The following is a 27,855-nucleotide window of genomic DNA, read 5'->3' as shown; positions in this document are numbered from 1 at the left end:
TAACTGAAATCAGGACCAGGTCAAATGGGGTAATAAAATAATATGGGGCAAACAGACCCAGAGAGAAACCACTGCTTTTTGACCTGGAAACTCTGGAATGGCACTTGCATGGCACACAGGAAAAAAGGGAGGGCTTTTCTCTAATATGTAAATTTAAGAGTGATTAAAAATGACATTCAAAGCTAATGCCTTGCTTCAGTTTAAGGACTACAAATTTATTATGCCTTTTTATTCAGTTAAAATGTTCTAGGCCTGAAAGCAAGTTTCTGAATTTCTGAACACTATGGCAGATTTTATGTTCTGAACTTGTATAGCCTTTCTAAATTCATATTGCAGCTTAAATTTCGATATATGTCAAACACAAGGTGTTCAGCACACTCAGTGCAGTTCTCTTCATGCACACAGCCCTGTTCTGGCTTCTACCTTCCAACAGCGAACCTGCCATCTGCAGTGAAAGCCCTGTCTTGTAAATGCAATTTATAGTTCCCCAGCCATGTTCAGACAGCTTCCTTGGAGGACTCCATCTGTTTTGAAGTTCTGATATGCTTTTTTTCCCTGCTCCTATCATTACACTGTTTTTCCCAGTAACTTCATAAACTCTCTTAATGTGTCCTTTCTATTCCTTTTGTAGTCTTAACTTCACAGAGCCCTTGGAGTTACCAGTGGTGGTAATGTTGGTTATAAAATTTCAACATTCACACAGAAAAATAATAAAAAGGTCACTCACTTTCCCTGCCATCTAAAAAGCCAAATCAAACTTTGGTCCTAAACAATTTAATATTTCAACAAAAATGGGACAATTTTTTTTCCTTTTTTCCAGGTTTGCACTGACACAGTGTCATCATCATTATTTCTGGCATTTTTGCTCCTAGTGTTATTAATGAAAGGCAACATGCATATTTCAAGAATTTCTCTTAGAAGATGATGCGGCACGTTGACATTCTACATACACCAACTAGAAGTGAAATGGGTATGTTGGTCATGGAAAAGTTCTCCAGAAAACCCTAAGAGAGGAGAAAAGGCACACATTTTGACTTTCCCTTTGGAAATACCATTTATTTTAACATGTTTTCATCACACTTTCACACCTAAAAGCTGGTATAAAAAATAATAGTATCAGGCGGTTAAACAGATTTTTTTTTCAAGTCACCAAGTGTACAAAAGACTTCTAAATTTGATGACACAGACTTATAAAGCATATTTATAATTTTGTTCATTATTTAAACAGTTCAAGAAGAAGAAATGGGAAGCTGAAATGTTTGATCACTCATTTACAGCTATTGAAAATTTATTGAAAATTATTGAAAACAACCCTCACTTTACAACTGGGATATAACTTAGAAACCAAGAGCAGTGGAAGCACTTTTGACAACTGCAGGATAATGAATGCAGCTCCATTTCAAAAAATCACATGGAAAAATCCATACTCCTTCATAATTCTGTCCTGACTATAGACACTATCAGCACTTGGAAAACTCCGCTGGCCTCTGGATGGAGTCTTCCTGGTTTAGCATGAAAACAGAGCAGTAGCAGCAGCGCAACTATGATTCAGTGAAGGCACTGGTAGGCACATTCAAAAAAACATGAAATGTAATTTCTATTGAGACCCTTGAATAACAAGTGCAAAGTGAATATAAGTGCTAAAGGTCACCTGAATCCACTGGCAGCAACCTACAGTCTGCACATGTGTCAGACAACCAGTTCCTCTCTACAAATGTTCCTCCATAGAAAAATGGCTTTTACATCTACAGAAGGATCACCTGAGAGCTATTACTTCACTTTTCAAAAACTGAAAAACTAAATAGCACTTACTCTCCAGGATTCATTGAAGCAGGGCTGAAAGGACCATCAAGAGGATAAGCTTAAAGTGGAGAGAGTACAAACCCTCCCAAATATCTTTTCTGTTGTTTCTACATTTCCACTAGCTGCACGTGTCTCTACAGCCTCTTACCTGAACTACATAGGCTCACTCATACAAATATAGTACATGGCGCCTATCTACATTCAGGAGAGTCTGTATAACATGTGGGTATATTCTAGGCTTATACAGAACTGGCAATACCACACTGTCATGCTTTTGCACAGTACAAAGAGAAACTTAAGACCCCAAGGAATTGGTCAGGCTGAAATATCCTTTCTGATATTTCACAAAGTGTAAATACAACTGTTAAGTTTTTCTTCCTATATCTAGACAGATATTATAAATTTATTTGAGAAGGCATGGACTAATGTCTTGCATACACCCTCAATTCAATCCATCCCCTCTCTCCTTTGACACTGACTATGGACTTTGTAGTTGTTTCAGCAAGTTTACATTTTTTCTCCGTTATTTCTAACAAACCACACTTACATGGCAGGGAGATGAAAGGTTGAGCAAGATTCACAGTGCTCATGAGTAAAGCCCCTAACAAGGCACAGCTGATCTACAGACAGACAGACAAAGATATCAACCATGTGTTGAAAATAAACAGTTGCAGTCAATTCTCTTGTGTTAGAAGTGGGGAATAGCGTGCTGGCAATATGTGAGCAGTGAGAACGATGCTGCCAATTCCCTGGACCTGCGTTAGTCTGGTGATGGGAGAATGTTGTTTATACAGTCACAGCTCTCACGTCTATCTGCTGTTCTCACCATCTTGACCTAACATGAATGGTTTTGAAACCATTTGTTCTTGTCAGAAGTGTGATAGCATCACAGGAAGGCAAACTGGTCTGCAAAACAACAGCTCCGAGTAACAAGAGATATGTCTTTAGAAGACATATAAAATTTCAGCTATTTTTATAAACCTTTCTGCTTCTGAACTACCTCATATCCAGTATTTCCAAAGCAATATCCATAAATCTCAATGTTCTTTGGAAGCTACTATGTAATAAAAGTTTGTATATACAGAAGCACAAAATACATTTTTGTCCCAAATCATACAGCCAAAGAGAAGGGTCTTGGCTCCTCCTACCCCATCACTCATCCCCTCATCTCCTGCTGAGGCAGTCTAACAAGCTACATCATGGACTTACAAACATTAACCTGTGAAGAGCTATTAAATACCCTGAGGTGAATATGCTCATCAACAGCAAGTTTACCAGTTTCTGGTAGGTAACACCAGACTAAATATTTGGTAACCCCCTGATTATTGTGGAGCAGTATTTCCTTAGCAGTAATTTGACTGTTGCTGTAGTCAACGTATTGTAAAAGCCTTTATTTTATAGATTGCACTGCATGTTTCAAAGCATTTTATAACCATTGGAATTGTCAGGTACCATATAGTATGGTAAGTTCTCTTAAAAAAAAAACAACTTTGAAAGGATAAAAATACTTTGGATTTATACTTCCCAATATGTGTTGTAAATATTATTATTACAAGCAGGAAAACGTTTTCAGTGAAATGAAACCAGAACAAAATCCAATGTGTCCATGAGATGCAGAGCAGATCTAGAATAACCATGAACATGGCACAGAAACACAAGACAGGAAGAGACTTCACATGCTGTATGCACCTTAAGCCATAAAAACCAGCAGGGAGCTGTTTTGCAAGCAGCAAAGCACATAGTAATGTATAGTAGTACGTGGCTATACTCGTGGCTAAAGGCCTTCCATAAGCCCTCACAGGAGCATCTCCCTAAGCCTTTCCTTCAAAAAAACTATCTGAACTTTCCTTTAACTTTGCAGACTTCTTGTGTCACAGCTACCAGTTCCTATGTGTTTATCTGCAACAAATGTCTATTATTAAGACATTCCTGCCGTTGCAGTAACTTTCTGCCAATGTCAATTCCAAATGTAAAATGGTACCTAACTCTAGACTGTGGAAGATTTGTTATTTATGGAATTGTTTAGCTTTTTTCAAATGAACTCAGATACAGCCACACTGAGAAAAGAGAAGGTTTCTGCATTGTTTATAGAATTTGCAAGTCATTATAAGGAAGAGCAATTTTAAGAAGAGTAAAGACATTTACAAGAGAAAACAGTATATAGGACAATTAGTTATTCTGCTTATTCCTTTCACTTAAGGTACATATATAAACTGGGGTACATTCTGACAATAATCCAACTGCAGCAGAAAAAAATGGGCTTATTAAAGAAAATCAACAGTTCAGTAACATTTTTTATGAAGACGTAATTCATGTTTAAGAACATAGCTTGTGGATATTTTTAGCACTATCTGTTCAAAACAGATTAATGGAATCAATGAAAAATAAAGTACTTGTCAGTGTGAAGAAAGTTACAGAGAACTAGGGCTGAAAGGAGTATTTACTATAATTCAACTAATCAAGGTTCCATGTATTTAAGCACTGATTGAGAATGCATTTTATTATTCATGAAAGCATTATACCTACTGAGAAGCTACTGCCTTTTGTACTTGCTATTTCTCTTTTAAACAGAGAAGGTCTAATTGCTTCATGAAAATGAACAAACCTATAGGGATCATTACCTAAAAGAACAAATATTTAAACTTGCATTATAGACTTATTATTTCAAGAGATAACCAGGGCCTACGTGAAATAGCTATGGAAAAAATCTGGGGCACAAACTCTGGATCTCCACAAGCTGTCAGGACTGGCAAGAGAGAACTGACAGACATTAATCCAGAAAAGTTCAAGTACCCCTTTTTCCCTACCCAGAAAAGTTTTGACAGATTTGTTTGGCTTTTTGTTGGAAATTACGTTGGTTTTTTTGGAGTGTCAGAAGGAAAGGGGAAATTTTGATTGAAAGGAATTATAAATTTAATTAACCCTTGTAAGTAACGTTAAAGAGTTTTCTTTTTCTAGGCAAAAGAATACGCTGATTCCTGTTTCACACAATAAGAAGTATGATTATCACTTTGGTTTTTTCAAGATTAAAAGTGGGTTATTCTCTAACAACACTATTTATAAGCTAAAATCATTACAGTTATTTTGGAAACAAAAAAGATCATCATTATGAGATTGAAAGCAGATTCAGGTCAATGCAGTGTAACACTTTACATAGCAATCAATAAAAATGTCAATACAAACAATTACTAAATGCACCATATGACATTCCAGTGGGGGAGAGGGAAGGAATTCTTCATTTTCTACTTAGACGCCTTGCTTCCTTTATCAGCAGATGGCAAACAAATTACTAGTTCAATCCATATGTCTGTATCTGATAGACAGTGTTTTACAAGTCTGAAATTAGTTTGAAACATTTTGAAGTTGGCCAGACTACAGAGGAAAACAGGATAACTTTGTCTATTAATGAAAAGTTGGTTTTGTCATAACAAATACTTCCACAAGCTACTACCCATCCAGACTCATTCAGTCGCTAATGGAATTGTACCCAAAGACATAATCTGTGTTTAACAGACTAACAATTTGTAGTTTCACCCATTCTGTTCTTCTGCTGTGCTCCAACATGTCTCCTTCCACTGGCTGAGGTTTACTAAGTGGCGCTGATGAAAGCAAGCAAGGCCATAAGAATATTTTTGGTCGGAAGGGTATCAGATCGCGAGGGCCATTTGTGTGCAGGCATTCCAGAGCAAGCCTGTCAGAGCACAGCCTGCAGACCAGCACCCTGCTCCAACCACGGCGCAGCACAGCACAGATGCTGAGAAGAAGATTGGGACACTTTTGCTTAATCTCTCCCCATCAGAAAGGCTCTGTTTGCAATGCAGACAATGTGTATTTTAGAAAAGGCAGATCAGAAAGCCTGGACAGTTTTTATAACAAAATTAATGCTTTGGTAAATTTCTTTCAAAAGACAGCTCCAAATGTGGAGAATGTTAATGACTTGTATTATAGTAAACTGTGAGTTCCATAAAAAATTGAGGGAGGAGAGAGCCAAACCAAGCTAAAGAAGACAAGGCAAGTGTGATTTCAATGAACTTTCTTTGCAATTTGGCCAAGCAAAGAGGGAAGCAGACCTACACTGATAAAAACAGCTGACAGCAGGGGTCTAGAGGCGCTCACAGCCAGGTAGAACACCAGGCACATCCAGCAGCCCTCCAGGCACTTGGGAGCCCTTTGGTATGGACTGCTGGATGAAGTTCCACTTCACTTATCAATGCTTACAAAATTTAATTTGTTTGCCAGGGACCAACAGAACCGGCACAGATAAAATATTTCTCAACCCGGTGTTTTCAAAAATATTCTTTCCTTCCAGCTGTGATGTACCTGGGGGACTGGTGTCCAAAACGGTTTATGCTTCACCTCTTAAGGAGGGTATCACTAAGAAAGCCCTCAAATACTTTTAGCAGTGATTACAGTTTCACTCCAAACTGTCTATTTGCTCACTGAAATAATGCATTTCAGGGAAACTTTGTCTAGAGGTCTACACCAATGCCAGCTTGGGGCAGTGAAATTGAATGCAACACCTCTCCTGAGATACACGAAGTTGGCCATGAGAATTGATCAAAATGTGAGGAGTCGTTTATACCAAGGAACTGAGGGTCCAAGCTTAACAGACATCAACTGTCCTCTTAATTTTTTTAAGTCCCTACATCAGACATGACAGTTGTTACAGATAACCACTGCAAAGACCTCTACCCTTCAACCGTTTTGCTCCCTATTAGAAGGCAAAGGCAAATCAATTAAGTGATGATTAAGACTACAGTCTTAAAGGCATGAAAGATATATTTAAAACTTCTGCTAAGCAGAACATAATTTTCTGTAATGGAAAAATCAGTGAAGTTGTAACATGCTCTTTACTTTAAAAATTATTAAAATGTTGTTTTAATAGGCTGTCAGTAGAAAACCTTTTTCCACTCTTAATTCAAATATGAATCTAATTTTTTTTATTTAATTCTGATTTTTAGCCTAATTTAAAATTAGTAAACATACACATGTACGCACACAAACATATGTAGCTGCCAAGATATTTACAAGCCTTGAAACCTACAAGACTTTAATCACATTTTCCATTAACTCTCCCCACCCCTAAAGGCCTGCATAAAGTAGGGTTTATGAGAATCTTAAACAAAAGGAAATATTTAAGTTTCTAGCACACCTCAGTTAAATATAAATGGGTTTCAGTAATACACTAACAGCCCTCAGTGGAGAGCTTTATGGATGTTGTGTCTTCTTCATCAGCTGCAGGGAGTAATGTCAAAATAATCACCACAGGGTGAGTCCATAACTGAATGGTGAAGAAAACACTTTTCTCAAGAAACAGATTGACTTCATTTATTCTGCACAATGCGAACTTTTAAACAGGTCTGGAATACATCCATTTTGGGCTGAAAGAGGAGGTGCCACAAAACACTGGAAAAATATAAAATACAACCCAGTATCTTCTGACTCAAAATCATAAATCCATAAAATTAAAGCAGTTACGATCAGAAAAGAAAAAAAAAGAAAAAAAAAAAAAAAAAAAAAAAAAAAAAAAAACCACCTTCATAAATATGTAAGGATATTATTCTCCATATGTCTTATAAAGGGGATAATAGTGGTATATTAAATTTTGCTTTGATTTGTAAGCTTTCACCTTGTGGTGTTTGCCCTACAGCCTTTTAGTCATGTACAGACTGGAGAAGTGAGAGCTTTGAAGTGCCCAACTTCCAGTGAAGTTACTAACATTTTTTAATAAGTCTTAAGAGGTCTGTATGTGATTTACTGTAATTTCAGAACTAGCTCAGAAACTCACCCTAACTTGGAAAGAATGGGAGAGTCATTTGAGCACATTATCACTCTTGGGGCAAGGGGGGGAGAAAGGCATGAAAATAATCTGGAACGTGATCAAGTCAAATTCGAAATACTGTGTATATAAATGTTATTACTGAGAACTTTAAGAGCAACAAGACAATTTTGTATAGATGAGATTTTTTTTTTTTTTGCAACCAGTAAATATAGTTTAAGTGATTCACAGCCAATTTTTATAATTGCAATGAAGCAGCTGTGATCAAACCCTATTTGTAGAATCATAATAAATTTGCCCCCCACCTACTAAAATTAGATCTAAGTATCCAAAATTCCCACTTGAACATCTGACTGAACAAAACAGGCATTGCTCCATGCCAAAAACTGGAGGAAATAGACTTAAAATATGCCATTTTCTCACCAGAAATTGTAGGCTCCCAGAATACTATGTGAATTAAAACTCATTTCAAGCTTGTTTGCATTGCTCCTCATTCCCATTAATAGCAAATTTCTTGACAAACGTTCTGATTATTTCTCTTTTTTCCTCCCTTTTTTAATTTAAACACAATTTTCAAATCACAGACAGTCTTGCAAGGAAAACAGCTGATAGTACAACCCATCTGAAAATGGAGAGGGGGGAATTTTAGTCTCAGTAAGAGCTGGAGGCAACTTACATGATTAAAGACTGCACTGTAAGCCATTGTTAAAAGAGTTCTTCCCATAAGTGAAAATGGGCAGTTTGCTACCATACACATCAGAGGCACATAAACCAAAATGAGGTAAAAGTCAACCAAGAAATGCAGATGTGTCGCTCCAAAATTCCTGCATTTGCTTTTTTTTTTCCTCCCCTCCAAATGAACGGATAGAAATTTTAGCAGTTAAAATGAAAATTAAAATCTATTTCTGCAGTTTTCCTCTTTCATTGGTATTCATGAAAAAGTTTGCATCATCACACTCAGAGAAGATAACCACCAATACTGATGGAGGATGCCTATGAATCAGGCTCTTCTTGCTTTGACTATCATAGTACTGTTGCACAACAGAGTTTAACACACCTCTCTTCACTCTTGCCCTTTAGATGGGAAATTCACATTTTACACACAGAATTAGGAAACCAAGGTCCAGAGTAGCCAGGGAATCACAGGAAATTAACCACCTAACTAGGACAAACATGATTCACAAACCTGAGATTTGAAAAATATCGGGCAGACCAGAGATACACAAACTCAGCGAAGATTTCCAAGGCTGTTCACAAGCTGCCTGCAGTGCTGCACAACCTGGGGCTGCCACCACCCCATTTGTTTCAGAAACCTAATACTGTACACAATGAAAAAAAAAAAAAAATTCCTCCTCTCATCTTTATGCTAAAAAATATATCCTGTCTGAGCTCTAAATAATGTCAATATGCAACAGGAATACAAGTATTTATGGATTTATATTACATATACACATGATTATATCACTACAACAAAGACTGTAAGATTTTCTATAATATAAATACTACAAAAACATGCTTAGGAAAACATCAGCAAGAACCACTTCTCCCCTATAAAGCCTCATTTTAAAACCAGAACTTGGCTGAATAAGTAAATTAATTATATTAAGCAGGAAATTGTTCACTAAATCAATTGGTCTGCATTAGAGACCTGAAAATTAAGACTAGTTCCAAGGTGACTATATGCATATTCTGAGGAGTGCCAAGGTAACAAAAGACATTCCAGAAAATCTTTTTCATGTCTTACACACATCTTGCCCTCCCCACACATACACACATACATGTATACTTCTGTTTCAGCACACATCTGTTCATCTAACAACTATTTCCCATAATTGTTCTTTTTAACTGGCTGTATTATTAGCTCTAGAAACCCCCATGACAAAAATCACAGCACGTATGTGCACTGTTTATTCATAAATCTCTTTATAAATCCTTACAATTTAAAATTTGTTCAGCTGTGGATAGCATCTGGATTTCTTCAAATCAATTATAATTACAATGCTCCCTTCTTAGTCCAATAAATTAAACATTTATTTGCTGTCTATCATAAGATCCCTTCTCTAAAAGAGTGTATTTATTATGTCTTTTAATTACGAAATACATCTAGATGATCATCTGAAATTCAGTACAGAAAGCAACTCTGCACTTCCAGATGCTAGAGGTATCTTCACATAGATTTTCACTGTTCAGCTCCAAGGCACTTCAGGCAAAAACAGAATTATGTACAATCTTTGCCTGCATCCATCTGTGAAATTTAATTTTCCATTGAAAATCTACATGTTAGCAGCAAGTTCTGTCCTCAAGCATGAACGTGTGCTTCTTATTGGATCCAGTTTGGCAAAGATTATCCTTAGTTTCTAAATACAATTGAAGCTTCCATTTCACTTCAGGTATACAATCTATCGCTAAGTACTATTGGCAATACAGAATAATAACAGGGCTGTTATTATAATGGTTATAGCCGCACTTAACTTTTCAAAACTTTGGTAAAGCTCAACTAATTCTTTTATTTAGTCATCATGCAAGAAGCTGCATTTACCTACTTCCCATTTCAAACAAGGCTCTGCATTGACAGTTCTCTGAACTGTTCGAACTGAAGGGAGCTGCTGCTGCTGCTGCACTGTTTGTGTTTGCAATGCCCACAGCTGCGCCCCACGCGTGGCTGCCCTAAACAACCTGCAGCCACCGCCAGCACAATTTAAAATTGAAAAGAACCATCGGGAATGTATGTGAAGACGTTAAAAACAGTATTTGCTAACCATATCAGTCATACCTACAAGAAAGGCACTGCATGTGCCCGGTTCGGGGCGGCGGGTCGGGGCCGGTCTCGGTGCCAACACGGGCGGCTCCGCAGCGCAGAGCGGCCGAGCCGGCAGGGAGAGCTCCGAGCCCCAGCCCAGAGCGAGGAAAGCCTGCCTTCACTTGCCACACACGGAAGGCTCCAGTTCAGGCCGGGGGGCGGTGTCCGGCGCCCCCTCTGTGCCCAGACATCCAGAGCAGCGGGTGCTGCCAAGGAGCAGCCCAGGAACCAAGGACAGCCCCACCCTCGTGCTGAGTCCGACCCTTCCCCAGGGCAGGGATGGCACAGAGCAGCTGCCGCACCACCAGGTTACCTTCACCCAGCACACCAGGTGCAGGCCCGTGGCACCCGGGGCAGAACGGTGCGTGGACCCTCCTCACTCCACCTCCGGCAGCACACCGAATACCAGACCGGAGACCAAAAGAGAGGTCCTCCTACCCGAACTTGGAAGGGGCATATAAAATTGAGCGAACTTCACGTGAAACTGTCAATCTGTTTTGCCCCCTCCGTTCAATACAAGAAAGCACTCTTTCGTTCTCATCTGCATTACGATCTCATCTATCCAAATGCAGCAGCTTGTTTTAAATCAAGAATTATCTCGGTTCTCCCTGCTTGAATCATTGTTATTGATCATAGCAACTTCAATAAACCCTGCTGCTTACCCAATGGCCTGGGGGCCTTTACCCATCTCCCCAGCCCTTTGTTCCAAATACTGATTCACCTTTTCATCAAGGATTTTGACGTAGCTGCTGCCCTTTCACATTATTATCATGCCCCACCCAAATAATGATTTTATCACTTAATTCTCTTCCAGACCACATTTCATAAAAGGGAGGGAAAAAAAAAAAAAAAGAAAAAACACTCTATGCCCTGCCGGGTGGGTAAACATGGATGAGGCGGGGTTGTCTCACCACATGACAGACACACCCCACACAAAAACCAGAAACATGCCTTTCGTTGGGCAGGTTAACATTTTTCTAAAAGTTACTTTCTAGTCCTGTCTGATCACTGTCAGGATGAGTAATGCAAAACATTCAATTTCTTGTGGGTTTGGTTGCAGTAGTTACTAAAAGCAGCCAAGTACATGTTTGTTTCTAAACTACTTGAAAACCTTCAGAAAGTTACGTTAGCTTCATTCCTGAGCCCTTCACCAACAGAGGGATTTTACCCGCCTCTGTTTTGGACAGCAAACACAAAGCTTCAACACCATTTATCTTCAAGTACTAACTTTATTTTCTCATTTTCCTTATTGGAGGATTCTTGCCATTGTCCAGGATGTAGTTAAATGTAAAAAAAGTAGCCCACTGATTCCCCAGGCAGAGACTTGTGGAAACAGGTGCCTTTAAAAAAAATGAAAGACTTTGTCAGCTCTCTGACCTGCCAGAGCTCTGTGCATTAGTAACACACAGTGCCTGCTGAGTTCCCTTCAGCTAATTAGAGGACCCGTATGGCAATGAATGGCCTTGACTATAAATACTTCCTGAAAGATCCCTAACAGAGTCAGAGGAAATGGGAAAAAAATGAGATGCAGCTACAGAGAAACTATTTCAGATGTTTCTTGTTTAAAGGGCTGCTTTTTCTTTCCTGAAGTTGCTTAGGGAAGACATGCAGTATCCAAGACTTACACCAACTTAAATGTAAGAAGTGTGACACAATTATATGCATTGAATTTAAGTCTGTAGATATAGTATTAAGATGCTGCTATGAGAAGGTCGTTGGAAGTGGGACACAATGCCAAAGAAAGCACAAACTTCCATCCTTCACCGTGGAGGGATCACTGAAAAATCACATTTAAACCAAGATCCCATTCTGTGTGCTTGAACCTTCTCATACTGCTTCTTGTGCTCCCACTGAAGGCAGCAGCAGCAATATTTCTATCAGCATCAGAGAGGCAGGTTTTACCTCAAATACATGTTATCCCTCTAGCAAAGAATTGTATGTGCTTAGAGAAGTATTTTGGAAATCACAAAGGACAGCTCAGCATTTCCACTGCTTTGCAGCTATTTGGTGTCCAGCTCTGTGGATAACAGGAGTCAGTACCTCATAATAGGAGAAATGATGATCTGCCACTAGAGATTGTGTCTGATATTTACTACACTGATATCAAATCAATTATATGTAGATTTAATACTTACCTACCAAAATGCTTATTTTTAAATTAGCTCTGCTATCACCCACATAGGAGAATGCAAAATAGGGAGGTGGAAATAATTTTTTTCTGATTTTTTATCTCCCCCAAATTTAAAGCTGTATGACATGCTTTAGCCAGAACACCGTATGAAATACCAGAAGTGCAAATATCACAGACAAAAAGAAAATAACCCTTCTCAAAGTAAATGAAAACTTTTTTGAAATGCCGTGATTTCCAATAGTGTGTAAACAGTCAGATCATTATGGTGCAAAAAAATCTCAGTTTAATAGAAGAGTGCATTTTATCCTTTGCACCATATAAAAAGCTGGTAGCAAAGGTTAACATAACCTCAGTTATATATTTAATGTTACAGCCTGTAGTATGCCTTTGATAAAAAACCACAGTACTTTTGCAATAATGTGACAATCTCTCTCTCTTTGATGATACACAAATCCCGCCATGAACTATGATTAATACACAAGATAATCTTACTGTCTGCAGGTCCATGTGACCCTGCAGGACAGACACACTGACCTGTGCTATTTTTGCATCTCTGTTGGCTAAACTACAACATCTATACCAACACCTTTAGATGACTAGGCCTGTGTATAGGTCCGAAGGTTCAGGCTACGATTCCCCATCTTGTAGAAAATGTTATTCTGCAGTGTCCATACAGACCAAAACAGGACACTTCATTTAAAATCAGTTTAGCAAAAAGTTTCCGCTGTCCAAGATTTGCACTGTCAAAGCATTAAACAATCTGCCTGGCCTGGAGTCTGCTGGCTGCCAATGTGCTACCCAAAAAAAGGAACATTTTTGCATTTCAATAGACCTTCCAGTATCAACAAATCTTTAAACTAGAAAATCAGCTACTCTAAGGAAGAGCAGAAATAATGTCCACATTGTACCATGCTGAGGTACATTTTTGGTAATTCCGATGTGCAAAACATACTGATTCGCTGTAAGTACAGCTGCTGGAAATATTTTAATAAGAAAAATAAATTAAAGCTACTCACAGAAGTGTATCAAGCCCCTGAGAAAGATTCTGTTACACACACACAGCTTGGAAGCATTCTCAGGGATAAAGGTGCATCCACTGCACATGTGTGTTTGCATCGTCTCCAGCTCCCGAAAGATCACAAGCAATTTGGTCTTTTAGTTTATAAAAATGAAAGAAATCTTACCCCTATGACTCCCACAAACAATCTATTGTAGCACAGAGTCTGGGAAAGGACCATGGCCATCATATACAGAAGGAATGCAGGAAACAGTATACAAATGCTTTAGACAACATCCAAAGCTGAATTTTACTCCAAGCAATTCCCAAAAATTAATTATCCTGTAAGAATTAATAATTTCTGTGGGCTATGGTGTATTTTTACCTCTTCTCCAGCTGACTTGTATTATCTCTGGTATTTTACCACAATGCTAATCACTTCTAAACTTGTAGTATCAACCTCTGTCTATTTGAAAAAATGTGAGAAAACCTGATCTCCTCTTTGCCTTCCCCCCATCATCAAGAAAGTAAAAAATTAAAAGCACATGGTATTGCTGCTACTGATTACAAATCCTTTGTAATAAGAAGAATCACTTTATAAATACTGAATAGCCAGTACAACCAGAGGGATGTACAAGGAATTTTCTTTTTCAGTCCATTTCTCAGTGTTTATTCACTGAGTAATCCCAAATTTTTGGCTTCCTCTGTGTCAGTCTTCAGGGGGAAAAAAAATAAAGGTGTCCACAGTGATTTTATTATAGGTTTTGTTTCCTAGTCACCAGTTGTCCTTGGATACAGTGTTTTGCATAAGCACTCATTGTATGATACTAGAAGGATGTATTGTGTTAACGCTTTGCTTTCAGAGAGGACCAGCTTTTAGACAGCATTAGCTACTCCTACTAATTATTTCATATTAGACAAATAAATGTAGCCAAAAGTAGGTAATAATGAGAGATCTTAACAACACAGCATTTTTCTTTTTGATTTCAGAGATTACAAAAATTAGCTTTTTCAAGAATGGATGGTAATTTCTTTTCTGAATAATTTTTATTTCTCTCTGGGCCAATTGAGCTTCCAGGCATACATATCTGTATGTCAGATAATCCTCAACACTAAGCCCCCAATGGTCAAGCTGACCATCACTTTGTCTTCTTATTTATGGCTCCAGTACTGCACCCCTTAACTCTGTCTGCAGAAAACTAAATCAAGAAATTAAAGGAGGATCTGGGTTTCTATCATCTTTTTCAAAGATTGAAAAGAAGATGGAACAAATATCACTCATGGAATCACACTCCCACATCTCCTACCCTTCAGATCACCCCTTACCCTCAAGAACTTTCAATTCTCATTTTGCTTTCTCTATCCAACAATCATGATGAAATATGTAAGATTAGGGATTCTGTTCAGCAGATGAAAAAAGTTAATCTCCTTTCCCTCACTTTTTTAAAAAATACTCAAGCTGATGAAAGCAATTTGCCCAATTTTCAAAGAAAACTGAAAATTCAAATATTATCACTAAGGAAAAGACACAGACAAGTCCTTGGCACAACAGAATTCAAAGAGCATGGCAGCTAAAGGTGTACACAAAAGTAATTCCTGTTTGAAGGATGTTGATATGGTTTATCAGTCACTGTAAACATAATCTGCTAATAAATCATTATAAAAGAAAAGGAGGGTTGTACACAATGCAAGGAACTAATTTATATGCACTGTTAATACACAGAAGACTTCTTTTTTTTGTTTAGTTGGGTTTTTTTCAGAAAAATATAGAAGATACAGGTTTTTCATACCCAGAAGTGATCAAAGTATTTCCAAATTGATAAAATACCAATTTGGAAAAAAAAATCTATCTATATAAAGTGGTTTTGTATAAAGACTTTAAAAAAGCATCTGAAGTTATTTTTAAAAAGGGTGTAGGAAGCAGCCAGCATACAGTTTCCCACTCTATATTCAGCAGTGGCTAAAACAGGTAATATAATGGCCTTATTCTATTATTTACTAAGATTTTAGGTCCAGATACCAACCAAATTAAGACCTTTATAGAGCTGATTCTGCATACTACCATGCTCTTTTGCAGATTTTTGGGGTTTTTTTCCATCCTCTGGCAGTCAAAAAATAAATGAAAATATTTGAAAAATTGAAAATAAATGAAAGTAATTTCTATTCTGATAAACTACAGATTAAGAGGCTCCTCTGGCAAATCTGCCTGCACATGGCTAAGAACCAGCAAAAGAACTGAAGTGGGATGTAACTAACATCATATGTACAGCAGGAATTCTACTGCTCCATGGGTTTATGTATGTATTTTAATACATATTTCCTAATGGAGGAGAGAAATATTATCCTGCCATCCACAGTGAGCACACATACAGGTTAGCAACGAGGAAGCTATCATACTGTAACTGCTTCTCATACACTTAAAATCTAAGAACAATAACTAAGGTACAAAAGTCTGTGGTCCTCCTAAATTGCATGCAGGGTTTAAATTACAGACACTGAATTTTATAATTAGAATAACTGCAATATTTTAAGGCCACAGACTGCATTTAAAACAGCTTTTAAGACTTCTTTATGTACAGAGACACATATAACTGTGTATAATCTTAGCAGATCATGGAATAAAACATTTATCTTCCTTTTTACATGATACATGTGACATGTTACACTAACTGATGTTATGGTTATAAATGCTGTTATAAGAGACAAAAAAGAAAACCAGAAGATCATCACTTCCATTCTAGTAAGCTTTGTCTGCAGACAGACTGCTCCTATGGCAAGTTTCTATAAATTCAGATAGGGAGTAGCTCCTGAAAACATGAGATGACTTCAGAAGAAAAGTATTTATTTGTCTCCCTGTTCAGGTCGTCAGAATGTGAGATCTTTTCTAACCTCAGTTTTCGCTACAGTGAGGAAAACAGATTTTGATGGAAGGGAAAGTTCCTTGTGTATAGATCCCTTTGTTTTAAAAATAAGGTAGGAATTATTCAGTGTGACACATATTTGCCTTTTCTTATGACATGAGATCCTTTCTTTTCTTTTTTTTTTCTTTTTCCTTTGCTTCCAAGGCAACCACACAAGTGTCAAAATTGATACATAATTATGTTGCTTCACAAAAAAAGGTTACTTTTATTAATATTTAACTCACATTTCATATTCTTAAGAGATGTAGTAATATGAAGTCCTGCTTAACTGTCACACCACCACAAAATTTAAGAGGTAATTAGTTGGTTTAGAGTAACAGCTGTGCAGCCTTCTGGGGTTCTAAACCTCCCTTCTTCAAATGCATCACCAACCTGCACAGTTAGCCGGAATGATTAAACAAAATTTCAATCAGAGTTAAATAGCAAAAGCAGAAGCTTACTAATACTCCATCAATATATGGATTGCTTTATGAGAACGTTTTGGAAAATTTACCCGCCAGTTTGGCTCTACCAATTTGAGTCTTCCCTTTACTTTTTTGTTGTTGTTTTTTTTTTTTTGGTTGGGTTTTTTTTTTGGTTTTTTTTTTTGGTTTTTTTGGGTTTGTTTTTTTTTTTTTTTTTTTTTTTTTGGTGGGGTTTTTTTTGGTTTTGTTTTGTTTTGTTTTGTTTTTCCACGCCCTAAAATAACCCCAACCACGTTACTCCGGACCTAAAGAAATCATTTGCACAGCCAATCAAACGTAACATACATGCAATCATAAAAAGCAAGAGGGGGAAAAAAGTTTCCTACCCGTAATAAGGACTGGGATTCGTCTTTTGTCTTGCCGTCCCCAGATCCAGAGTAGGGCTGGGTGAGCTGCCCGGCTTTCTCTGCTGCTCCGGCTGGGACACCCTGCAGGAAACCCTTGCTCTCCACTGCCAAGCCATAAATGGGCCTTGCGAGATGGGCAGCTTCTACATTTGGACTATCCCTTAAAGGCTTTGGCTGCTCTTGGCCAACAGACACGGGGGTCAGTAAGCCTAGACTGGTCTGTGTGTATGATGGGCTCCCCCTCAAAATGTCTGTTCCTCTCCAGGTTACATTGCGAAGATCATCACTGGGACTGTCAGTCCAGCCTTTCTCCTTGAGCACTTCCTTATCTTCTATCTTTTCCCTCTTCACTATGCTGTCAGATATGGGCTCCCCTATTTTGGGGTCTGGATTAATCAGACTGTAGACCTTAAGGTCAATTTTTGGCTCTTCCTTGATAGACGAAACGCCATGACTGTCCTCCCCATTGGCTGTAGTGACGTCCATCTCCTGACAGTGCACAGTGTTGAAGTGCTCTAGTAGTGACTGAGTGTCAACAGCTGTGAAGCTGCACTGACGGCATTTGTAGCAGTTGTGTACTCGCCTGGAAGAAAACAAGAAGCACATTAACATGAGAGTCACCCTGTGGCCTTCCCTCTCACAGTGGTTTTACCTACCAAGATTAAGAAAATAAATCAAACTTACAGTATGACCCCCTCTAAAGAAAGCAAGCAGGTTTACTTTGGCATATTATACAACAGGGAAAAATACTGCCAATTTTCCCCCCCATTCCTTGCAATGGCCTCCTATCGTTCCTTCACATTCCATGGCATTATTCTAAACTTCATAAAATTTTCACTGGGATTTTGTGTTTTTCCTCTTCAGTTTGCTGCAATATAATTCCTGCTTTTTGCTGCAGCAGAAACACAAAAAACCCATATTTTTCAACTAAAATCAAATAGTTAGAAGAGGACAGTTCTCTTGTTATTAAAAAAAAAACTTCATATAATAAAGATCTATGTTAAAAAGTTAAAATGTTTTTAAAAATCCTTTACTTTCCACCAATTCCATATACTTTTGCCTGACAAAGATGATTTTGAATGGAGCTCTGGTCAACTTATGGATAAGAATACACCAAAGAACAGAAGGTTGTACACCAAAGACAGCATTGCTTGGTTCTCTATGGCCATTGTAACACAACTTAAAAAGATGCTGCTCTAAAGATAAAGCACAATAGTTGGCTGTGTCACTACAAACTGTGTTTCCTGTCAAACACAGAAATTCTTGGGTAGGAGCTGTGGAACAGAGTGGAATAGCACGCCTTCCTGTTTTTACTCTAAAAGCCTATAAAAAGTACTGCATTACTAAATTATGTAAAGCATATGTTGCTACATGAGAACAACATGTTACCCACTTACTGTATCTATCATAGGAACAGAACGCTGTTTATGAGTTCTCTAACGCCATTATGAATAATTGTTCATAGCACAGGAGCGGTCAGAGCCCTTCATCAGGCTCTGGGCCCTGCTGCGCCCAGCATCCTACCAATGCAGAGCAAAATATCATCCCTGCAAAATGTACAGAACGCCATGAGAGCTTCTCCCTACAGACACGCTCACACACCCACACCCCAGGCATTCGGAGCCACAACAGTGTCTTTAGCCAAGCTAAAAAATGAGCCTTTCACTATCCACACAGGACAAAACTTGTATGAGAAATCTGTTACTGCCCTGACTCCAACTGTTAGAATTAATTCTTCTAAGGCCAAACCTTTCTCTCAGTGAAGTTGATGGCAAAACTCCCATTGACTTCAGTAAGAGCAGGATTTGGCTCTTGGTGCATCTGTAGAATTGAAATGATACACAAAATGTCCCTTTTAGGCTATGATAGTTTAGAAGGGACAACTTGCCAAACTTATTAAACCCCCTTGCCTTCCTTCTCTCCTTTTGTTAGAAAAACAAACCATATGTTATTTACATTGTCTGATTTTCTTACAGTTGTGTCAGCACACAGACATGAGTACACATTCCAATTCTTGCTTTTCAGCCCTTGTGCAGTATCAGCTTTCTTTGTGTCATTTTCCGTATTTATATTCATTTTAAGGGACTAGATGGTCTTGTTCCATTATACAAAAAAATACATTCAGTTATTCTCCACACAGCCTTGTGGCAACAAAACCTACTTGTGGGAGAGCAAGCTGTGGCTTAAAATCCTGTTCTGGCTGTGTTCTTTTTCCTTCATTCTACAATTGTGTTTTATTAAAATCAGCTTGTCTCTCAATGCGACACTAATATATTCTCTCTTGCAACTTCATTCTTTTCTAAACCAAATTAATTCTCTTCTGAACAACAACACACACACAAAAAAAGAAGTGCTATCTGATCAAAACCATTTTATAAATACAAAAAGTCAAGTTATAAAGAGGGTCAGCCCTGTAAAGGTGGGATACCATCAGAGAAGTCCAAGTTCGACAGAGGCTAGTTATCTTAAAAGCCAAGTTAAACAAGACACCATTTGGGGCTAATGGCTCAACCACATACACTCCCCATGTGAAAGTTTATCAATCCTTTGGGACACTACTTAGTCCTAAGTGTCTCTTGTTTAACTTGGCTATTTCAATAGCTAACCCCCTTCCTAACTTGGCTCTCATCTACAGATATCACACCTCCAAACAGCTGATCTTTTTCTGCCTAACTTGTCTTTTTTTTATTTTTCCATTCCACACTGGCTAAATGTTTTTGATCAGGAGCCATATACACCACACTTCTGAGGACACAAATAAATGCTGAATATTAGATGCAGTTGTAACTACATGGCTGAGGTCCAGATAAAATCACCCTTATTACATTAAAGGTCTGTTAATTTAGATTATTTCTGATTGGTTCAAAGTCAGACATATAAGCATTCCTTCATTCTTCTATGGGACTGTGATAAGCACTGTGATATGGAAAAAATTAAGACATACTTCAGCAGCTAGTAACCCAACAGGCTTTTTGTTTCAAAATGTACACTTTTCCACTACACATTAAAACTCTGCCATCAACATTATAAATCTTCATACTTCACATGGGTTTGTCCTGTGTATTATTCTATCCCCAAGCTCCAAAATATAAATGAAAGTTTGGAACTGTCCAATGTCATGGTCCCAAATAATAAAACAGTAACTATCATCAGCTATTAGAAAACTTTTGGAAGTTGGAAATTTATTCTTCCCCAGAATAAGGCATAAAATGTTTTCTTCTCAGTTTTCACTCCACCCTGACAGCAAGCAGGGAAACAAATTGGCAATGTTTGGTTTCTCTTTTACTAGAAATTAAGCCTACTCTATGTTTCTAAAAGCACAAGTTACATCGAGAGTTGTGTAAAATGCTCTTCAAGGCTAAGCAACAAAATTTTAAAAATTCCAGTTTGCAAAGTACACAAGAAGCATTCCTGTGCATTACCTCAAAGTTACACTTTACAGCTAAACTAAAGCTATAGCATCTGAACCTCTGAGTTTGTCTGGTGAAATACTGTGTGTTGGTACAGAGCTACTCTAAAAAGATGAAAACCTTGGTACGGAAGAAAGTGATGTAAATGAAGAAAACAGCACTCTTCCTCTTCTGTTAATCTTTATACAGCCCTCAAGCACACTAACAGCAGGTTCAAGCCATAAACTGGCACTGTCTGCAATATGGCATTGGGCTGGCAATGTCATCCCATCCACTGAGGTCACTCAGCCTTATTATTTTCACTACAAAATAAAGCAAAGACCTGATTATTTGTGGACATTAAAACATTCACGGCCCAATCCCAAGATTAAATATCAAGAAATTCAGGCAAAACCTTTGCTGCACAGTTACATTCTGAGAATGTTAAAAAATCTTATCATTACTTGTACTGAAAAGTACTTGAATTGAACATTATAAGATACAAGGATTTTCCCTCTCAAAATCTTGAAGCTGGAGAGATCACACGGTTGGGGATTTTTACGGATTTAATGTTCTTTATTTGAACTTCCTAACAGGCTGCAAGACTCCCAACACTAGCCAGTTGTTAATTAAGTCTTGTTGACATACTTCTAACTAGTATGAAGTATTACAAAACACCATCCTCTACAAAACAAGCAATTTTTTTTTTTTTTTTTAATTACCTGAAGACAGTCCTAGGCTCTAGGGCATAGAAAATATTCTGGAAGAAGGTATGGCTGTCGTATCACTTCCATTTCTTCATGTTTAATTTTAATTATAAATATAATAATTACTATAATTTCTCATGAACAAACAGGTTTATAATAAAGTTAACTTATGGGATGGGTGCTGCACTCAACCTTGTTGGGGGGTGGGGAATATTCAGAAGGAAAGACAGCAAGCAAAGCAAGCAAGAAAATTCAGTGTAATGTTAGAACGGAGAGGAGACAGGGCAGAGTGGAGAGCAAAACTGAGATCAAAGGAGAGCAAAAGCCATTGGCAAGAGCAAACAAGTTCAGAGCAGTGAATTAAGGTGCCAGGAGGATGGAAAAGGCCCTCATAGCTGCTGCTATTGTTCACTGAATGAAGGTTTCTGCTCTGCTGTAGAACTGGGAGATGGTGGGCCTCAATTTACATTTTTTCCCTGAGTTTATTCTCTGGGTAAGTGTCCCAAAGGCGCCACATTTCCATAATCTGCACCTCTGAGACCCTTCTCTGGCTTTTTCTGCCTGTGAATCTGAGGGTCAGTCCCAACACCCCTGTCCCCAACAGCCCCATCCCTGAGCTGCAGCCTGGGTGCTGGCAAGACACAAGCCCCAAGCAACACCTCTGCCTTTTGCCCCGCCACCTCCTTTATCTTTGAGAGGTAAGGAATAATTATTTAATTAACTAGAAAATAACTTCTAAAGAGACCCTTACAAAACTGCTGTCATTCACATTTTCAAAATAATTTATTAGAAAAATGATTCCACACCATTGCCAAAGCTTTTATTTCAAGTCTTTACATTTTCATATTATATTTTGTAGTTTAATGAATCACTACCCTCATTTTTAAAATGTTTAGAAGATTTTTCAGCATAGCACTTCTAATTATAATTAGCACTGATAAAATGCTTTCTGTCAAATAAGATTTTACATGAAAAAATCTAACTTTTGCAAAATTGAAAAAATTGAAAACATGCACTGTTTTCCCACATTTTAGCAAAATTTTAAGAAAAAAGAGGCACTTCTGCAAGAAGCTGCTTTGATTTAAAAAAAAATTAATTATTTTGGAACAAGCATGAAAATAATCTCCAGACTGAGTGAAACAACATGCAGAATTTGCCCAAATACTGTTTGATTTTTATCTAAATCTAAATTAAAACTGTTGGCATCTTCTGACTCATCAGAATACCAGACAGTTTAGAGGAAAAAACTAAGCTTTGCAGTGAACATCAATAGTATCTGATTCCTTAGAGGTATAATGGAAAATGAGTAGTAGCAGAATTAGTGGAAAATGGAGGCCAAAAAATCTTCCAGGGATTTATTTGAGTAAGCAAATTTTAGTGAGGTTTAAATACAAGTAAACTCAAGTGCAGTGTGATTCATTGACTTCAAATTTAACTGAACAGCTCTCAAATAATCATGTCAAGAAATACTGAATGAGTGCTAAGTGTTAAGTATACATTTCTGTAGAAAGAAAACCTGGAAAGATCTGCTTTTGCAAATTCTAATATTGTTGCAAATACATTGCTACAAAGGAATAACACTGGGTTATAGAAAATTTTTTAGCTAGCAATACATAGGTAAATTGTAGATGTAGAGACAAAAGGAAGCAAAATAAGTAATAAAGTAAGCATGTTGTTTAGACATATGACTCGAAAATTAAAATAATGCCAGCAAAAATACATTAATCAAAATATGTAAGGAGCATCTAAAGCTAACACTGATACTCCAGATTATCAAGGCTATATCTAAATATGTGAACAGCAGAACACATTCTTCCACGACATTAGTGTTTAGTATTATGTTTACTATTAGAATCCATTCAGCTCCTTATTACATAAATTAAGAGACGTGCATGTACAGCATTTTAAATACATCAGACATACACAATGTGCGGCATAAGAGCATTGAGATAAATTTTGATTAAGAAACAGAGAAGCTCAGTTGGATGTGAGCTGACTACATTAGAATGTCTCTGTCTATCAACTAACTCTACTATTTTATAGATGTTCTGCTTTTCAAAATCTGAACTGTGCTCTGTCTTTAGGTCCTAAAATATAAAAAGGGAAAGAAAACACATATCTGATTTATGCCAGACTTCTACTAAAAAAAAGGCATGATAATAGTAATAAAAATAAAACTTGTAATGACTCAAAAGTTTTAGTTTGATAGACTGAAAACTAGGTTATACGTTAAAAAACAATAAAACCTGCTGGTGTTTGCCATTACAGAGCACCTACCACAAACTGAAATCATTTATATGATTTCATAATTCAATTTCAAGATGCACAGTGGGGGAAAACAGCAGCAGTACAAGTAGAAAAGAAACAAAATTCAAATTATCACGGGGGGATTACAGGAGAAGGGGAAAGAAGTTAGCAGTTATGAGGGCATCGTACTTTGCTTTACACAATGTCCTCAGAGTAGTCAATAATGTCATAGACTGGGGTTAACAGAGTATGTTGTTCAAGTGTTTTAAACAAAATAGCCTAATCCTAGAGAAACAATTTGAGACTAAAATGCTTAAAGTGTATCTCTTGATTTTCCAAAGTGCTCACTTCCTGGTGACTACTGCCAGAACTGCACAGCGCTGAGCCCTCCGAAGGAGCAGCTACAACTACCCCATCTCAGACTCAGCACTTAATTTTGAAAGTCATGGCTTTTCTTTCTTGGGAAAAAGGATCCTAGCTCGGCATGCTTGTTAAAACTTAAATTACCAGCTGCAGCAAAATAAAAGGTTGTACTCTTTCAGTAAAGGAGCCATTTCAATCTTCCAGTTATTTAACCACTAAAAAAAGATCATGCCATGCCCCAGCAGCGGACAAAGTGCTGCCTATGGAGTTCTTCAGCATGGCTCAAAGCTGTTGTAATAATGCTTGGAACTTAGATACCACTTTTCATCTTCAAAGCAGTTTACAAACATTAACTAATTAATCCACACAACATCCCTCAGGCCCACTTGGATCAAAAATGGGGAACTGCATGCTGGGACCTGAATCCTCTGTGGGCCCTAGCTCCAAATTAAAGATGAGCAATCTTTAATTTTTATTTTTTTTTTTTTCCTAAATAAACTTCTGATATATTGCCAATGCAGCCCTCTGTTGGGCAACATTTGGATGCCCCCAGCTTTAATCTCTATTAAAGTATCATGCCCCAGTCTGCCTTTGTTAATTTTGGATGTCTTGGAATCTATTAAACATGGCACAGTTTCTCGAGCTTTTAACAAAGCTGTAGCTTTGAAAATGCATCTTCTTTTGTCTTCATTCTAGCTGGCTTCTGCACAAAGATCTTTTAGATGAGATAGATACTGAAGTTTTCCGTTGTTGACGCATTAGCCTTAACTATTAACATATTCAGCATGATTTTCTAATATTTAACATCGCTTTTTCAGTGGCACATAACTGTTGCTCTTTACAAACTCCAAGAGCCAGCTCCTCCTCTGATGCAAACTGGACTGCCAGTTTACAACAGCCCAGGAACTGACTAAAGAAGTTTAGCAGGGAGTTGGCTGCTACTATGACATTGTGCGAGACTGAGTCAGGAGACTGGCTGCATCCACCTCCAAATAGGAACATTAGCATTTAAAATAAATAGAATGACACTGTAAACCAGCAACATGAAAATAAGCAACTGCAAAAGGATCTTGGGGAATGACATCAACAGACAAAAGAGTGTCTGCTCCCAGTGGGAAACGAACACCAAAACAGCAGTGGAATGCTCTTAAACTAATTATTACATTGCTGGACTTCGGAATGGAAAATACTACAAAAAGGTACTAACTACATTGAAGCACTGTTACGGAGCATAAAGGATTCACAGTCTATCTTGGAAAGTTAAAGCCATTTGTGTTCCCTGACTGAATGAAGATGCCAACTTTCTCAAAAAAGCCTAAACTAAAATAGTACCTATAGTACCTAAAAGATTCTGGGTGAAAAATAGCTGACCAAACCTCAAATATGCTGAAACTTCAGCATCTGCACACATATCCAAATTTCCCTCTCCTTTGCACAGGTTTAAATGTATAAATAAATCCACCAGCTTAGCTGGTGGTTTTCCAAAACAAAGTGGATGTTGGATTGGACTCTGGCTGTAAAGATTTATATCTATATACATTCCTATTTTGACTTCCAGTTTCCTCAAATGTCTGAGGAATGGTGACATTTAATTAAGAAAATATGGGGGGGGGGTGGGGGGGGGGCTGTTTGTTTGGGTTCCAGTCATTAATCATTTGAAACTTCACTGTACCTGTAGTGTCGGGAAATCTCTTCTTCCACCTGGGTGGTAAAGTCACATTTGGTACATGAGTGTTCTTTGTTCTCCTTGAGCGTCAGCAGCCCCTCTGCCCCTGGCAGGGCATTTGTTTCTGGTTTGACATCAGACGCTTGGCCTTCGTGTGCATTCTCATAGTGGAGCAGGAGAACGTCCACGTCGGGAGTGGAGAATGAGCACTGATGGCACTGGTGTTTGACTCTAGAGCTTCCTGTCACCCCTGGAGACAGGTGCAAAAGCAAGAGAGCACAGTGGGAACAATTACTTTTTCTGCAAGCAAATGGATAAGTAATTTCTCCAAGGTGCTTTTCTGGGCTGCAGAGGCCTCGGGGACAGAACTGACAGTGCTTAATGGTACACTTATGAATGTTGTGTAGCTGCTGATAGTGACGGAGAAGTGGGCCCACCACTATTACATCTGGGCCATGGCTCTTTGAGTACCTAAAGTCACAAAACTGACAGTTGTAGCTTGTCACCATGCTGTCCTCTGCTCCTTTGCTACTCAAGTCTTTCTTTTTTGCCACACTCGCACCCTTTTCTGCCTTTGTCAATAACTCCCCATCTGCATTTTTGGCTAGATCATTCTGGTTAATGACAGATCCCCTAGAAAGCTTATCATTCAGATCTGGGTGAAAGCTCCCTGCCTGGCTTCCCCCATGCTGTTTGCTGTAATGTTCTAATAGTTTCAAAGAGCTGGACGATTCACAGCTGAAACTGCAAAATTTACACCAGTAGTAACTGGTTGTATCGGTACCATTTTGTCTAGAGGAATCTATTGGCTTGATGGGCACCGAATATCCAACTGGCGTATCATCTCCTGCTTTTACAGTGATTCTGTCTTGCCACTTTCCCAAGTCTCCAGAATCACATGGTCGAAGAGTAGGACTGGATTTATTGGAGTTTTTCTCTGAAGTTTTACCAGTATCAGAGGAGGGAAGGGCTGCTTTCATTTTGTTTGGGTGAGTCTGTAAGAAGTGTTGCTCTAGTTCAGTGGAGGAGTTGCCCATGTAGGTGAAATTGCAGAATTTGCAGCGGAAGTACTTGGTGTTGCCTTGGCAATCTGGAGTTTTCCGCCCAATTCCAATAAAGGTTCCACCTAAAGTAACCTGTGAATAAAGAATAAGGTCATTTTAGCTCCACTGTATATTTATTTGAATAGCAAGGAGTGGAAAGGGGAGGGAAGAGAAATAGAGAGCAACTAATTCATAAGCCTCTTTTATTAATCATTGCCACCATTTTCATTTGTACTATGTAAGATATAATGCAAATACCCTCACAAACTTAACATTTGTTGATGAATATTTTTAAATGTTTCTCATAGCTGAATAACAAATATATTGATTTGCAGAGACTGAGGCACACGTGCACAAGATGATCTTAGTGCTGATAGGACTGTTCCTTCCTTCAGTATTAATAAATAATGTCATTGAGAGAAGATCCAATTATCAGTTTCCATCGCTCTGAACCCTTTGAAAGCAGACTTTCCTGGGAGTCTATAGCAGGTGTAGAAGAAAAAAAATTACCCTCAGTCTTTTGACTTAGATGCCTTAATCATATCCGTGTTTCCAGTCAAAGAGGATTGCTTTGTAAATTCAAGCAAGCAAAAATTAAATGCAAAAAACAAATTCAATTTGCTGTGTTGGGAATATGACCAATTCTTACAAAGATCATTCCTACACAGGTATCCAGTATCCACCAGGATGCCTTTTCACAGAGCCACAGTGGTTGATGTCTCAAGTAAAAGGCAGTTTTCTCAAGGATTACTCACTGCAGTCATTCTCCAAGGAAATCTTCTGCTCCTCTCATGCACAGAGCTCAATTTAGTAAAACAAGGATGGAAAAACTACAGTAGAAAAATGGCATGTGGCAAAGAAAACTACCACACCCAAGTCCATGACATCACTAATTACACACACAAAAAAATAAGGTAGGTCTACTTAACTGTTCTCATGATGTCTTAGCAAAATGCTCTGCAGGAAGGGAAGAAGACTTCCAGGGCTGATGTTATTAAAGCCCATGTTCTCACAGCAAGGCAGGCCTGCCCTTCCCAGGAGTGCACCACACCTGCCCCTGACATCAGGGGGAGAATTGCTGCTCCTGTACAACTGGTTTGAAGGCCAAAGAAAGAATCTCTTGACAAAAATGTCACCATCGCACAGCTTCTTTTCCTGAGTAGCAAATAGTGTACAGCATCCAGAAGACAATTTCCAA

The 27,855-nt window shown here is 38.1% G+C and overlaps 1 protein-coding gene across 5 annotated transcripts in view; it reads right to left on the bottom strand.

Annotated features, from left to right (window-relative positions):
* Positions 1-27,855, bottom strand: part of TRPS1 (transcriptional repressor GATA binding 1) — a 209,300-nt gene that overhangs the window by 126,895 nt on the left and 54,550 nt on the right. For 3 of the 5 annotated variants that reach the window (XM_040062478.2, XM_040062488.2, XM_058420495.1), the window contains exons 4-5: positions 25,621-26,750; positions 17,222-17,825 (exon numbers count right to left, since the gene is read on the bottom strand). In XM_040062478.2, the coding sequence (XP_039918412.1) occupies positions 17,222-17,825; positions 25,621-26,750 (1,734 nt within the window). The remainder of the gene's footprint in view (positions 1-17,221; positions 17,826-25,620; positions 26,751-27,855) is intronic. The other 2 variants (XM_058420496.1, XM_058420497.1) reach the window with 2 other exon arrangements.

This window comes from Hirundo rustica, chromosome 1 (assembly GCF_015227805.2).
Source record: "Hirundo rustica isolate bHirRus1 chromosome 1, bHirRus1.pri.v3, whole genome shotgun sequence".
In the NCBI taxonomy this organism is placed as follows: domain Eukaryota; kingdom Metazoa; phylum Chordata; class Aves; order Passeriformes; family Hirundinidae; genus Hirundo; species Hirundo rustica.
This window is presented reverse-complemented; position numbering and strand designations above follow the sequence as displayed.